This window comes from Pongo pygmaeus, chromosome 13 (assembly GCF_028885625.2).
Source record: "Pongo pygmaeus isolate AG05252 chromosome 13, NHGRI_mPonPyg2-v2.0_pri, whole genome shotgun sequence".
Lineage (NCBI taxonomy): Eukaryota > Metazoa > Chordata > Mammalia > Primates > Hominidae > Pongo > Pongo pygmaeus.
Window position 1 is genome coordinate 36,081,103 of NC_072386.2, and position 14,793 is coordinate 36,095,895.

The 14,793-nt window shown below is 36.3% G+C and overlaps 1 protein-coding gene across 1 annotated transcript; it reads left to right on the forward strand.

The window, feature by feature from the left end:
* Window positions 1-1,778: 1,778 nt before the first annotated feature.
* IFNA6 (interferon alpha 6) lies at window positions 1,779-2,348 on the forward strand. The gene has a single exon (XM_054501603.1). The coding sequence runs from the start codon at window positions 1,779-1,781 to the stop codon at window positions 2,346-2,348; it is 570 nt and encodes a 189-aa protein (XP_054357578.1).
* Window positions 2,349-14,793: the final 12,445 nt, after the last annotated feature.

The following is a 14,793-nucleotide window of genomic DNA, read 5'->3' on the forward strand; positions in this document are numbered from 1 at the left end:
GTATATACCTTAAAGGAATTAGATATCCAGTGGGTTTGGCAATACATTCTATAATCATTATTGACACTTAGTAAGAGTAGAGTGGAAATATTAGCCATTGTCTGTTATAATCCTAACAAATACGGCCATGATGGAAACAAAATAGCTTGGTCACCCATGAATGCCTTCTAGTATAAAGAGAAAGTATGATAAATTGCTTCAGCAAAAATTCTTTCTTGAATAAGTACACTAGGCCTGGTACTGAGGATAATACAGTCAATAGGACAGAGTCCAGTTACTAAAGAGATGATTTGCCAAAGATGATTCCATACTTACCATTTTAAGAGAGGGAATCTATAGGACTGAGGCAACTTAACTTGCTATGAAAAAAAAAAATCACAGCGCTCAGGATTGGAGTTGTAAGTTAATGCTTAACATGATAATATTTATCCAGTTGTGAATTTAGGACAAAGATGGTTTCTTTTTGTTTAATAGAATTGACTTGGTTTAGAAACTATAAATGTATGTTGAGGAATTTGAACTTTAATGCAAAAATACAAAAAAAATAAAATTGATGATATTTTCAAAGCTGTGTATTTCTATTGGAGATGGTATTGCCCCCAAGGTTGTAGAAATTAGTTCTTGGGGGTGTGAACAACTCTCAGATATTACAATAGTTTGTGGTCCTCCAAAGCTCAATTCTTACATAATCTTATTCTCTAGTGTTCACTTTCCTTATTGAATTTTCTTGTGTATCACACAAGACATACTGACATTGAATTCAGTTGAAACAGACAAAATACATGCACAATCAGTGTTATAAATCTATGGCGAATAGACGGCTTACTGGAGGACTTTCCTTCCATCATTTGCTGTGATTGCCTTTCTTCCAGATGTTGCTTATGTTTGAGCTTCAGGGATTCTGAGTATTAGGTAGACTTTGAGAATTAAATACAAATCATGTATATGTTATTATTTAATTCTACTAAATATTTTCAACACATCAACAGTTAACGTCAAATGCTGAAAAGAATAAAATGTTGACAATCTCTGGATGAATATGTAGCAGCTAGTGAAATTAAAAATTAGTTTATTTTTTAAAGCAAAATTAAAAGTTAAGTACACTTAAATTCAAACTTAAGAAAATAATTGATTTTTTACCTTTAAGAAACTTATGTATGTCATTATATTGGTATTATTATGTATATTACTAATACATTCTTAATTTGCAAATTTGTTTGAGATAATTTATATAAATAAATAGAGTGAATTAAAAGTTGCTGCTCAGAGTTAAGTTAAATGTCAAATTTTTAAAAATTTAACTTTTAGTTAAATTATTTTGCCATTCCTAACAGATCAAGAAATAATAAAAGTAAACTTTATGCTTTTTCTTTTAGTGTACAAAGTAGATATACCTACAGTACATAAGGAGATATACAATATATTTGTTATTAAAATTTAATAACATTTAAAATTTAATAAAATTTAATAAAAATTTAATTTCAATTAAGAAAAAAATTTCTTAAAAGACTCTGGAGGCAGGCAAGAGAAGGGAGTGTCAATAATGACCACATACACACACAAACACACACACAAAACTGGTAGAAAAACTACTCTATACCTATGTAGAGAGTACAAAAAGGAAAGCAAAATCAGAAGTAGAAAGTAAATTCTGAAAATGGAAACTAGTATGTTCCCTATTTAAGACCTACACATAAAGCAAGGTCTTCAGAGAACCTAGAGCTGAAGGTTCAGAGTCACCCATCTCAACAAGTCCAACAGCATCTGCAACATCTACAATGGCTTTGCCTTTTGCTTTACTGATGGCCCTGGTGGTGCTCAGCTGCAAGTCAAGCTGCTCTCTGGGCTGTGATCTGCCTCAGACCCACAGCCTGGGTCACAGGAGGACCATGATGCTCCTGGCACAAATGAGGAGAATCTCTCTTTTCTCCTGTCTGAAGGACAGAGATGACTTCAGATTTCCCCAGGAGGAGTTTGATGGCAACCAGTTCCAGAAGGCTGAAGCCATCTCTGTCCTCCATGAGGTGATCCAGCAGACCTTCAACCTCTTCAGCACAAAGGACTCATCTGCTGCTTGGGATGAGAGGCTTCTAGACAAACTCTACACTGAACTTTACCAGCAGCTGAATGACCTGGAAGCTTGTGTGATGCAGGAGGTGTTGGTGGGAGAGACTCCCCTGAAGAATGAGGACTTCATCCTGGCTGTGAGAAAATACTTCCAAAGAATCACTCTCTACCTGACAGAGAAGAAGTACAGCCCTTGTTCATGGGAGGTTGTCAGAACAGAAATCATGAGATCCTTCTCTTCATCAAGAAACTTGCAAGAAAGATTAAGGATGAAGGAATAAGACCTGATCCAAGACAGAAACGACTCCCATTGACGACTACACCAGCTCACACTTTCATGATCTGCCATTTTAAAGACTCTTGTTTCTGCTATAACCACGCCATGAGTTGAATCAAACGCGTCAAGTATTTTCAAGTGTGTTAAGCAACATCGTGTTCAGTTGCACAGGAACTAGTCCCTTACAGATGACTAAGCTGATGGATCTATTTATCTATTTATTAAATGTATATTTATTTGACTATTTATAATATTTAATTTTTTGCCCATATAAATGCATGAAATATATACCTTTATATTGTTGATAACATAACAAAATATATTTTCTATGTTTAGTCAATGTATTATTTTGTTTAGTTTATTAAATATTTACTATAGAAAACTTCTTGGATTTGTTTATTCTCTAAGGAGAAACACCAAGCCGATTCTCTAACATGATTTAAAAATGTATGGTTCAATTCACTGACACATTGTTATTATACTCAAGTTATAAGTACAGTACAAATTTATATTGTATAAGCCAGCTTGTATGTTGACTTCAGGTTATAGAGATGAAGATACAAATACACTTCATGCTGTCTTTTATCTTTCTTTGTGTAGGGAAAAAAACCTAAAAACAAGAATAATAATTAAATCTATTAATTAGATAAATGATATAAGAAGAAGACCAAAAAACAGTATTTTTTTTTCAGCAGAAGCTGGAGTAAGGCATATCAGGAAACAAAAACAAAAGCAGCAGATATCTTCTACAGTTGACTGGTAGACACATAAGTGCAAATGTGCACTGGCAATTTGATATTTCAGTCTGCAATTTTCAAGCAATGTCATGACCTGAAACTCCAGGAACAGCAGTGGTCATGTGAGAAGTGTTTACAGAATGACAAAATGACTGAATATTTCCTCCTGCAACTTTCAACTTTAAAGGGAGGAAAGAGCTACAATGGAAACAGATTTGGAATGGCCAAATATTAGAAGGAAAAGAGAGAATAGTGATAAGAATAAATTTAAAGGACTAAAACTGCTTAGAAGAATTGATGCATTCATGCAAAATGTAGAGTAGATTGAAACTGCCTGGTAATTTGGGCATTGGTGATCTTAGTGGAAGTTGATTGGTAGAATCAATCAGTTGACTGATAGAATTAATCAGTAGAAACCATACAGGAGTAGGTAGAAGGTAAATAAGAGAAGAGAAGGTAATGGCAATATATAGAGAAAACAATTTTGAGAAGTTTGCCTTCTTGCTGATGGCTGATGTGAGACCTAGATTCTTGTCTTCCTAGTTTTAAGAATTTAAACAAGAGACACATGGCAGTGGAGATGCAGCATGGAGTAATTTATTGCCAAAAAAAAAAGAAAACGAATATTTTGAAGGCTAGGTGCAGAACAGACAGTACACCCTGAGACAGAGAGGATTCAGGGCAGGCTGCTAGTAAGGATGAGAAAGTAAAGACTAGTAATAGGGAGACTCCCTTCATGGGAATCTTCCATGATTATCCATAAGGAGGCGGGAAGAGGCGTTACTAGTAAGCATGTTCTTGGTTGTCCTCTGGGTGCACATGTGCAGTAACTGTATATGCTTGTTGGAACACTGTATGTCTCATTAGCATCTTAAATCTTCCACCCACGGGTTTATTCTTTACTATTATAATGAGCAAAGGGTCATTCTGAGGACAAGTAAAATCAAAATGTGCATTCTCTCTACAGGGGAACTACAGCTTTGCTTGAATGAGTTCAATTACAATGTTAATGCTGAAGCTTATTGTGGTGATGGTATGGTCACCAAGGTTGTGACATCCTGATGACATCGTTCCTTCCCTGACTACCTATCCTGCCTCATCATGAAATGAAGGAGAGAAGTAAAGTAGGACCTGGAAAAGGATATGAATTAATTTTTATCTGCATAGCTTTCCATTTTTGGAAATATGTATGTCTATAGATAGATTTCATGGATTTGATGTATTGAAAAATCATATTAGTATATTTAATATTTATTTTAAATTATGACATCAAATTATTTATAATGATAACATCATTATTTTGGTTAATACTATCTTAACTGTCAGTAAACTGCTCTATGGGTTGAAATCATCTACTACAGTAGAAAAACAGATGGAATTGGTGACCTTAGTGAAGTTGACTTGGTAGAATTTACAAGCAGAAACTGTATTGGAGTAGGTGGAAAGGTTAAAAAAAAAAAAGAAAAATTCCTATTACCATTTTTTGGCCTGGGGAGTCACTTTCCTTCTTTCATGTTTATCATATTCAGATTTGCATTTGTTTTCCCTTCTCTTCATCATATCCAAATGCAATGACAATTTATAAAAACATTAATTTGGAGAAAGAATAAAAGGATGTATTGAAAATGATGGAAAATAATGATATGAGCTCTTTATGTTTCCATTTGTACTTCCCTATGTTGTTATTTACCTTAAGATAAAACAGAAAGTAATTCAGAAGCAGCCATACAGCACTTGACCAGAAAAATACTAAAATAAAAAAAAGAATATATGAATTATTTAGACGCTGAAACCAGTAAAAAAAAAAGCAGACTAATTTCATCTAGCAGCATTGCTGGACCTTACTGTCTTAAATTTTCACCTTGAGACAGATAATAACAAACCATGAAGTTCAGTAGAAATGCACTGACTAACTGATCTAGGGACATTTAGTAGTTACTACAATGTAATCTTATTTTTCTTTTCTATATTTAATTTTATTTTATTTTAGGTTCTGGGATACATGTGCAGAACATGCAGGTTTGTCACATAGGTAAACGTGTGCCATGGTGGTTTGCTGGACCTATCAACCCATCACCTAGGTATTAAGCATCACATGCATTAGCTATTTATCCTGATGCTCTCCCTCCCCATGCCTTCCAATGTTGTTTCCCTTCCTGTGTCCATGTGTTCTCATTTTTCAGCTCCCATATACGAGTGAGAAAATGTGATGTTTAATTTTCTGTTCCTGTTAGTTTGCTAAGGATAATGGCTTCCAGCTCCATCCATTGTCCCTGCAAAGGACATGATCTCATTCCTTTTCATGGCTACATAGCATTCCATAGGGTATATGTATCATGTTTCTTTACAATCTATAATTGATGGGCATTTGAGTTGATTCTATGTATTTGCTATTGTGAATAGTGCTGCAATAAACATACACATGCATGTATCTTTATAACAGAATAACTTATATTCCTTTCAGTATATATCTAGTAATCAGATTGCTGGGTCAAATGGTATTTCTGGTTCTAGATCCTTGAGGAATCACCACACTGTTTTCCACAATGATTGAACTAATTTACATTCCCACCAACAGTGTAAAAGCATTCCTATTTCTCCACAGCTTCGCCAGCATCTGTTATTTCTTGAGATTTTTAATAATCGCCATTCTGACTGGGGTGAGATGGTATCTCATTATGGTTTTAATTTGTATTTCTCTAATGATCAGTGGTGTTGAGCTTTTTTTTCATATGGTTCTTGGCCATATAAATGACTTCTTGGAGATGTGTCTGTTCATATCCTTTGCCCACTTTGTGACAGGGTTGTTTGGCTTTTTTTTTTTTCTTTTGAAATTGGTTTAAGCCCCTTGTGGATTCTGGATATTAGACCTTTGTCAGATTGATAGATTGCAAAAAATTTCTCCCATTACCTAGGTTGTCTGTTGACTCAGATGATAGTTTCTTTTGCTGTGCAAACGCTCTTTAGTTTAATCAGATTCCATTTGTCAATTTTTGCTTCGTGACAGGGTTGTTTGGCTTTTTTTTTTTTCTTTTGAAATTGGTTTAAGCCCCTTGTGGATTCTGGATATTAGACCTTTGTCAGATTGATAGATTGCAAAAAATTTCTCCCATTACCTAGGTTGTCTGTTGACTCAGATGATAGTTTCTTTTGCTGTGCAAACGCTCTTTAGTTTAATCAGATTCCATTTGTCAATTTTTGCTTCGGTTGCAACTGCTTTTGATGTTTTTGTCAGGAAATCTTTTCCCATACCTATGTACTGAATGGTATTGCCTAGATTTTCTTCTTTGGTCTTTTTTTTTTAATTATTTTACTTTAAGTTCTAGAATACATGTGCAGAACATGCAGGTTTGTTACATAGATATACATGTGCCATGGTGATTTCCTGCACCTATAAACCCATTATCTACAATAGGTATTTCTCCTAATGCTATCCCTCCTCTAACACCCCACCCCTTCGACAGGCCCCAGTGTGTGATGTTCCCCTCCCTGTGTCCATGTGTTCTCATTGTTCAACTCCCACTTATGAGTGAGAACATGCAGTGTTTGGTTTTCTGTTCCTGTGTTAGTTTGCTGAGAATGCTTTCCAGCTTTATCCATGTCCCTATAAAGGACATGAACTCATTCTTTTTTATGGATGTCTAGTATTCCATGGCGTGTATCTGCCACATTTTCTTTATGCAGTTTATCATTGATGGGCATTTGAGTTGGTCCCAAGTTTTCGCTATTGTAAATAGTGCTGCAATAAACATATGTGTGCATGTGTCTTTATAGTAGAATGATTAATAATCCTTTGGGTATATACCCAGTAATGTGATTGCTGGATCAAATGGTATTTTAGAACTTTGAGGAATCACTACACTGTCTTCCACAGTAGTTGAACTAATTTATACTCCCACCAACAGCGTAAAACCATTCCTATTTCTCCACATCCTCCCCAGCATCTAGGGTTTTTATAGTTTTGGGTGTTACATTTAAGTCTTTAATCCATCTTGAGTTAATTTTTGGATAATGTGTAAGGAAGGGGTCCAGTTTACAGTTTTCTCATATGGCTAGCCAGTTTTCTCATTTATTGGAGAGGAAATCCTTTCCCCATTGTTTGTTTTTGTAAGGTTTGTTGAAGATCAAATGGTTGTAGATGTCTGGCCTTATTTCTGAGATCTCTATTCTGTTTCATTGGTCTATGTGTCATTTTTGGTACAAGTGCCATGCTGTTTTGGTTACTGTAGCCTTGCAGTATAGTTTGAAGTCAGGTAGCATGATGCCTCTAGCTTTTTCCTTTTTGCATAGGATTGTCTTGGCTGCATGGGCTCTTTTTGGTTCCATATACATTTTAAAGTAGGTTTTTCTAATTCTGTGAAGAATGTCAATGGTAGTTCAGTGGGAACAGCATTGAATCTGTAAATTACTTCGAGTAGTATGGCCATTTTCATGATATCGATTCTTCCTACCATGAGCATGGAATGTTTTTCCATTTGTTTGTGTCCCCTCTTATTTCCTTGACCAGTGGTTTGTAGTTCTCCTTGAAGAAGTCCTCCACATCCTTTGTTAGCTGTATTCCTAGGTATTTTATTCTCTTTGTAGTAATTGTGAATGGGAGTTCATTCATGATTTGCTCTCTGCTTGTCTACTTTTCGTGTATATGAATGCTTGTAATTTTTGCACATCTATTTTTGTATCCTGAGACTTTGCTGAAGTTGCTTATCAGCTTAAGGAGCTTTTAGGCTGAGACAATATAGGATTATGTGGTCTGCAAACAGTCAATTTCACTTCCTCTCTTCCTGTTTGAATACCATTTATTTATCTTGCCTGCTTGCCCTGGCCAGAACTTTCAATACTATGCTGAATAGGAGTGATGAGAGAGGGCATCCTTGTCTTATGCTGGTTTTCAAAGGGAATGCTTCCAGCTTTTGCCCATTCAGTATGATATTAGCTTTGGGTTTGTCAGAAATGGCTCTTATTATTTTGAGATATGTTCCATCAATACATAGTTCATTGAGAGTTTTTAACATGAAGGGATGTTGAATTTTATAAAGGCCTTTCCTGCATCTATTGAGATAATCACGTGGTTTCTGTTGTCAGTTCTGTTTACATGATGGATTACATTTATTGATTTGCATATGTTGAACCAGCATTGCATCCCAAGGATGAAGCTGACTTGATCATGGTGGATAAGCCTTTTGATGTGCTGCTGGATTTGGTTTGCAGTATTTTATTGAGGATCTTCTCATCGATGTTCATCAGGGATACTGGTCTGAAGTTTTCTTTTTTTGTTGTGTCTCTGCCAGGTTTTGGTATCGAGATAATGCTGGCCTCATAAAATGGGTTAGGGAGCTGGTACCATTCCTTCTGAAACTATTCCAAAGTACCATTCCTTCTGAAACTATCCCAATTTTTTTTTGAATTTGGAGTGGTGAGAGATGGCATCCTTTTCTTATGCTGGTTTTCAAAGAGAATGCTTCCAGCTTTTGCCCACTCAGTATGATATTAGCTTTGGGTTTGTCAGAAATGGCTTTTATTATTTTGAGATATGTTCCATGAATACACAGTTTATTGAGAGTTTTTAACATGAAGGTCCAATTTTTTTGAAATAGTATCAGAAGGAATGGTACCAGCTCCTCTTTGTACCTCTGGTAGAATTTAGTTGTAAATCCATCTGGTAATAAGCTTTCTTTTTGGTTGATAGGCTATTTATTACTGCCTCCATTTCAGAACATGTTATTGGTCTATTCAGGGATTCGACTTCTTTCTGGTTTAGTCTTGGGAGGGTGTATGTATCCAGAAATTTATCCATTTCTTCCAGATTTTTTAGTTTATTTGCATAGAGGTGTTTATAGTATTCTCTGATGGTTGTTTGTATTTCTGTGGGGTCAGTGGTGATATGCCCTTTATCATTTTTTTATTGTGTCTATTTGATTCTCCTCCCTTTTCTTCTTTATTAGTCTAGCTAGCAGTCTATTTTATTATTTTTTTCAAAAAAACAGCTCCTAGATTCATTGATTTTTGAAGGTTTTGTTGTGTCTCTATATCCTTCAATTTCCTCTGATTTTAGTTATTCCTTGTCTTCTGCTAGCTTTTGGATTTGTTTGCTCTTGCTTTTCTATATCTTTTAGTTGTGATGTTAGAATGTCAATTTGAGATCTTTCCAGCTTTCTAATGTGGGCATTTAGTGCTATAAATTTCCCTCTAAACCCTGCTTTAGCTGAATTCCAGAGATTCTGATATGTTGTCTCTTTATTCTCATTGGTTTCAGAGACACATAACCATCAGATTCTCCAAGGTTGAAATGAAGGAAAAAATGTTAAAGGCAGCCACAGAGAAAGGCCAGGTGACCTACAAAGGGAAGCCCATAAGACTAACAGGGAACCTTTCAGCAGAAACCCTATAGGCCAGAAGAGAGGAGGGCCAATATTCAACATTCCTAAAGAAAAGAATTTCCAACCCAGAATTTCTTATCTGGCCAAACTAAGCTTCATAAGTGAAGAAGAAGTAAAATCTTTTTCAGACAAGCAAATGTTGAGGGAATTCATAACCACCAGGCCTGTCTTGCAAGAGCTCCTGAAGGAAATACTAAATATGGAAAGGAAAAAACGGTACCAGCCACTACATAAACACACTGAAGTACAAAGACCAAGGACACTATAAAGAAACTGCATCAACTAATCTGCATAATAACCAGTTAGCACCATGATGATAGGATCAAATTCACACATAAAAATGTTAAACTTAAATGTAAATGGGCTAGATGCCCCAATTAAAAGACACAGACTGGCAAATTGGATAGAGTCAAAACCTATCAGTGTGCTGTTCAAGAGACCCATCTCACCTGCAAAGACACACAGAGGCTCAAAATAAAGGGATGGAGGAAAATTTACCAAGAGAATGGAAAGCAGAAGAAAGCAGGGGTTGCAATCCTAGTTTCTGACAAAACAGACTTTAAACCAACAAAGATAAAAAAAAAAATAAGGCAACTAAGGGCATTACCTAATGGTAAAGGGATCAACTCAACAAGAAGAACTAAGAATTCTAAATATACATGCACCCAATACAGGAGCACCCACATTCATAAAACTAGTTTTTAGAGACCTACACGGAGACTTAGACTCCCACACAATAATAGTGGGAGACTTTAACAGCCCACTGTCAATATTAGACAGATCATCGAGATAATTAACAAAGATATTCAGGACTTGAACTCAGTTTGGATCAGGTGGGCCTGACAGATGTCTACATAACTCTCCACCCCAAATCAACAGAATATACATTCTTCTCAGTGCCACGTAGCACTGCCTCTAAAATTGATCGCATAATTGGAAGCAAAACATTCCTCAGCAAATGCAAAAAAAACTGAAATCGTAACAAACAGTTTCTCAGACCACACTGCAATCAAATTAGAACTCAAGATTAAGAAACTAACTCAAACCCACACAATTACATGGAAATTGAACAACCTGCTCCGGAAAGACTCCTGGGTAAATAAAGAAATTAAGGCAGAAATCAAGAAGTTCTTTGAAACCAATGAGAACAACGTAATCTGATGGAAGCAAAATCATCATAAAATCCCCTGTGGCCAGCTTAGAAACTTAAAGCATAAAAAGTATTCAGCAATTTAATGAATTGAATTCAATGTAGATATAATCCACATCTGGAAAAATAAAATTTCTCTTGCTATTGAACATAAAAATTTTGGAAACGATAATTTACCCAACCCCTGCCCACGCTCACACACTGAACATAAATTTTTGCTCCTATCATCTGGAGGCTATGAAAATATTGACGTTAGTACCAGATCAAAAAAAGAGGAGATCACTGCTGACAACCTAATTCAATCACAGCAACACTCTGTTGTCTTGGCCAATTGACTGTTTGAAGGACAAAAGCAATCACCTTCCAATAATGATGTGCCAAAATTTCTAAATTGTGATGAGCTGACTCCTGCCAGCACATTTAGAGGGAGTTAGGGAGGGTTAAATTGGAAGACAGGTGGCTGTGTGCACATTAAGCCAGAGGGTCAGATTAAAGATGTGGTCTCTAACTTGAGGGGTGAGGAGGTGCTGGGGAAAGAATAAAAATGTTGTGGTTTTGGGGATTAGGATTGATATACCCACATCTGACTTACTACCACTGTTCGTAGAAAGCAGAGACATCAATTAGGCAAGGTAAAGAAAAGGGCCTAAATATCACTTTCCATTATTCTGAATTAATTATTGGAACACAGATACATCAGGAATGAGAGTACTTGGAAAAGATGAGAACATCATTAGATTTAGAGAACAGGCAAGGCAGGTCAGGGGAGACAGCAGGGCCTAGGGCTTCTAACCAAAGGTCACAAATAATTTATCTGAGTGTGAGAGAGGTCTTCAGAGTAAAATCCCAAACATTGTGATTCAGGGTTATGAATGGGCTGATGAAGGGAGTTCAGCACACTTGAACAGGACAGCCTTTCAATACTTTTTCATCAGCCACTTCCCCATCCCATCTCAGGTGAACCTGGGGACAAGTTTCTGTCTTGTGTAGAGCCAACATTGAAAGCAATGGCGAGCCCCTGGAAAAACTTTGATCTGATATGTACACATAGACAGATATAGATAAATATAGATATAGATAGGTAAATACAGATTAGATATCAGGTTAATAATAGCTATTTAGATAGATGAAATATATATATGTATTGGCTTGGATCCCACTAGTCTTTGGAAGTCTTAAGATATTCCAGGAATTTTTTCTAGCAAATTGTTTTTTAAAAAGCAACTCATTTTTGAAAGTATAACACACAGAATGAAAGTATACATGTCTTACGCACACAGTGACATGGTTCCTCACACACTGAATATATTGTGAAAGTAGCAGCATGTCAGAAACAGTTTTCTCAGGACTTAGAAGCCTCTCTAGTGCTCTGTGCCAGTCAGTACCTAAGTAAGACCAACTCTTCTGCCTCTGCCCTGGGGATAGACACTCTCGCTTCTAACAGCAGTGATTATTTTTGCTAGGCACAGTTTCATCCATTTCGTATTTATTAATCTGATTGTTACAATATCCTATGAGATCAATACTATTATTCTTCCCATATTACAGATGAGGAAACTAGGGAGTATAATGTTCATGGTACTTGCCATGGTCATATTGCTATTAAATAGCAGAGCTGGAATCCAAACCAGGAACTCTGGCTCTAGAGTCATACCCTTTAGTCACTAAATTGTGCTGTCTAAAATAGCATGGCAAGCTCGATCAACAGTCTGAATCAATACAATTAGATGTGCTTAGAGAAATAACCACTAACCACCACATAGCACTTTGTAGATTGTTCTGCACATACCTTTTGACTTCCTCCTACTTACGGCTCAGACCCTGTGAGCAGGCATCAATCTCTGAGAGAAAAAGACTTGCCCAAAGGCCACAGCTAAAAAGGAGAAGATTTGAACTGAGAACAGTTTGGGGTCTATTATTTTCTTCACCATTTCACAAAGGACAGGAGAAGACAGACCAAGAGGATTTCATGAGTAATCCTTTTCTCCAGCGAGGCCAGCTAGGCACTCTGGACATGGTTGGTGCTAAACTTGTAAGAAGTCCTATTCAGGCCCTGTCTCTTGACTGAAGATTTATGTGTTACTCAACCCCTCAGAATCCTTGCGGTACCTGAGTTCTTCACTGCACTTATGCAGGTGACAGGAGGTCTATCTGTGACCCAGACAGATGCCATAGGCAGGTAAGACAATAATTGAGGAAATGAGTGAAGCACAGAGTGAGTAGGGCAGATGCTGTGAGTTTGGGTCTCCAACAGGGTAACTTGTGAAGAAGAGAAAGGAAGAAGAGAAAGAAAGAAGAACCTAACCTATCTTGATAGCCCACAACCTTGGGGAAACATGATATCCACTGAGTGCATGAAGTTTCCTATCAGCACACCTAGACTCAAATCCTAACTCTGCCAATCGCTTGTGCACTCTACGTGGATCACCTTTTCTCTCAGCATCCTGCTTTCTTCATTGATAAAGTAAGCTTGATAGTATTACTATTTACACTGTAACTGGTGGATTAAAACATGTAACATATTATTTATTTTATAGATGGCACATATGTATTTTATAGATGGCACATAATCAATAGATTTTTTCTTTCTTTCCCTGTTCTTTCTTAACACTGATGAAAGAAATGAAAAACAATGTTTTCTTTTAATGCCTTCTTAGTATTGAGTGCTCTCTTCAATTCTGCATTCGTGACAAACAACAGTCTAACTTAGATACATTAAACACAGAGAAAAGAACACTGTACATACAGGCAGAACCAGCTATGAATCCTATCTCTGCCCCTCACCATTCACTAAATGGATGTCTTAAAGACATCACTTATCAATACTGATCTGCAGATCACTCCTCATATCATCTCTGCTAAAGAGAGAAATTTATAAAATGCTACCAAAGTATGAGTGGGTTTTATGAATAGGCAGTAGAGAATAGGAAACCAGTGAATCAATAAACTCACAACGTGGTGGTTTGCAGACATTGTCTGCATGGCAGCTGAATATACTTCCCTAGAAGTATCCCCATCTGGTCAGAGATGGCCTTTACTGCAATGGCCATCCTTGTCCAGCCTTACTTAGGTTTCAGTATTTTTGCAGAATTAGCATCCCTGGTGTACGAAGAATGTGATAAATGAGCTCTCTGAGCAGTCATCTACGCTCTCTCTGAAGAGCATTTGGATTTTATTTATCCACATTAATAAAGAGAGCCCATTTGTTTGACAGAAAGAAGTAGGATTTCAAACTCATTTTCCTTAAGTTTTGCGTGGTCTCAATTGTCTGGCAATAGGAGAAATGTAAAGGAAAATAACAGTTATGTGTAAACAAAATCGACAAAGTTGTATCATAGGGAATATAGCTAACATCTACATAAAGGGTTTATATATACTTTTAAGAGGGGCGTATAAAAGCATAATTCATAAGAACAATAAAAACTACAATTAATGCCACAAAATGAAATCTAAATAGAATTAAGAACAGCAAGTGAAGCAAATGGAAAGACATTATAGCCCACTAGTACTCAAAAACTATTAAACAATTATTCCTGAAATTTTAGATTATTAAATAAGCAGTTAGACAATATAGCCTATGAAATAAAGTATTAATTTTATATGCTTTGTGCCATTATATCCATTCCCTGAAATCAATCCTAAATAAAAGTTTGTAGAAAGGTTACAAAATTATATCCGATAATACAAACACACATTTTCTTCCAGGTACTACCTTCTTGCTCTTCTTCCATTCACAGATAAACTTCTAAAAGAAGTTTCCATCCACTGTGTCTCCAACCTCTCCTGCTATTTACTCTAGTCAATATATTCCAATCTGGATTTTGCCAAATTAATTCTGGCAAACCAGCCCTTTCTTTTCCTAAATGTAAAACATCATATTTTAAACGCATTTCTTCCCTTAAACACCCTCTTATCACAATTTTCTCCTGGTTGTCCTCCTATTTTGCTCCTGGATGTCCTCCTATCATTTCATTCAAATGTTCTTTTCAGGCTCCTCACTCTGTTCACTACACTAAGATGTAAAGGTCCTCAAGATTCAGGTTTTGGTCTTCTGATTCACTACTCAATTTCTACCAGATCTCATCCATCCTTGGGCCTTCAGGAAAAAGGTATAGCCCAGCTCCCAAATGAATATCTCTAGCCATGCACTCTAAATTCCAGAACTGTGCATCCAATTTTCAAGGC

Bases quoted from the DNA above. Each gene is read 5' to 3' on its own strand.
- IFNA6 (XM_054501603.1), top strand. From the start codon at position 1,779: ATGGCTTTGCCTTTTGCTTTACTGATGGCCCTGGTGGTGCTCAGCTGC.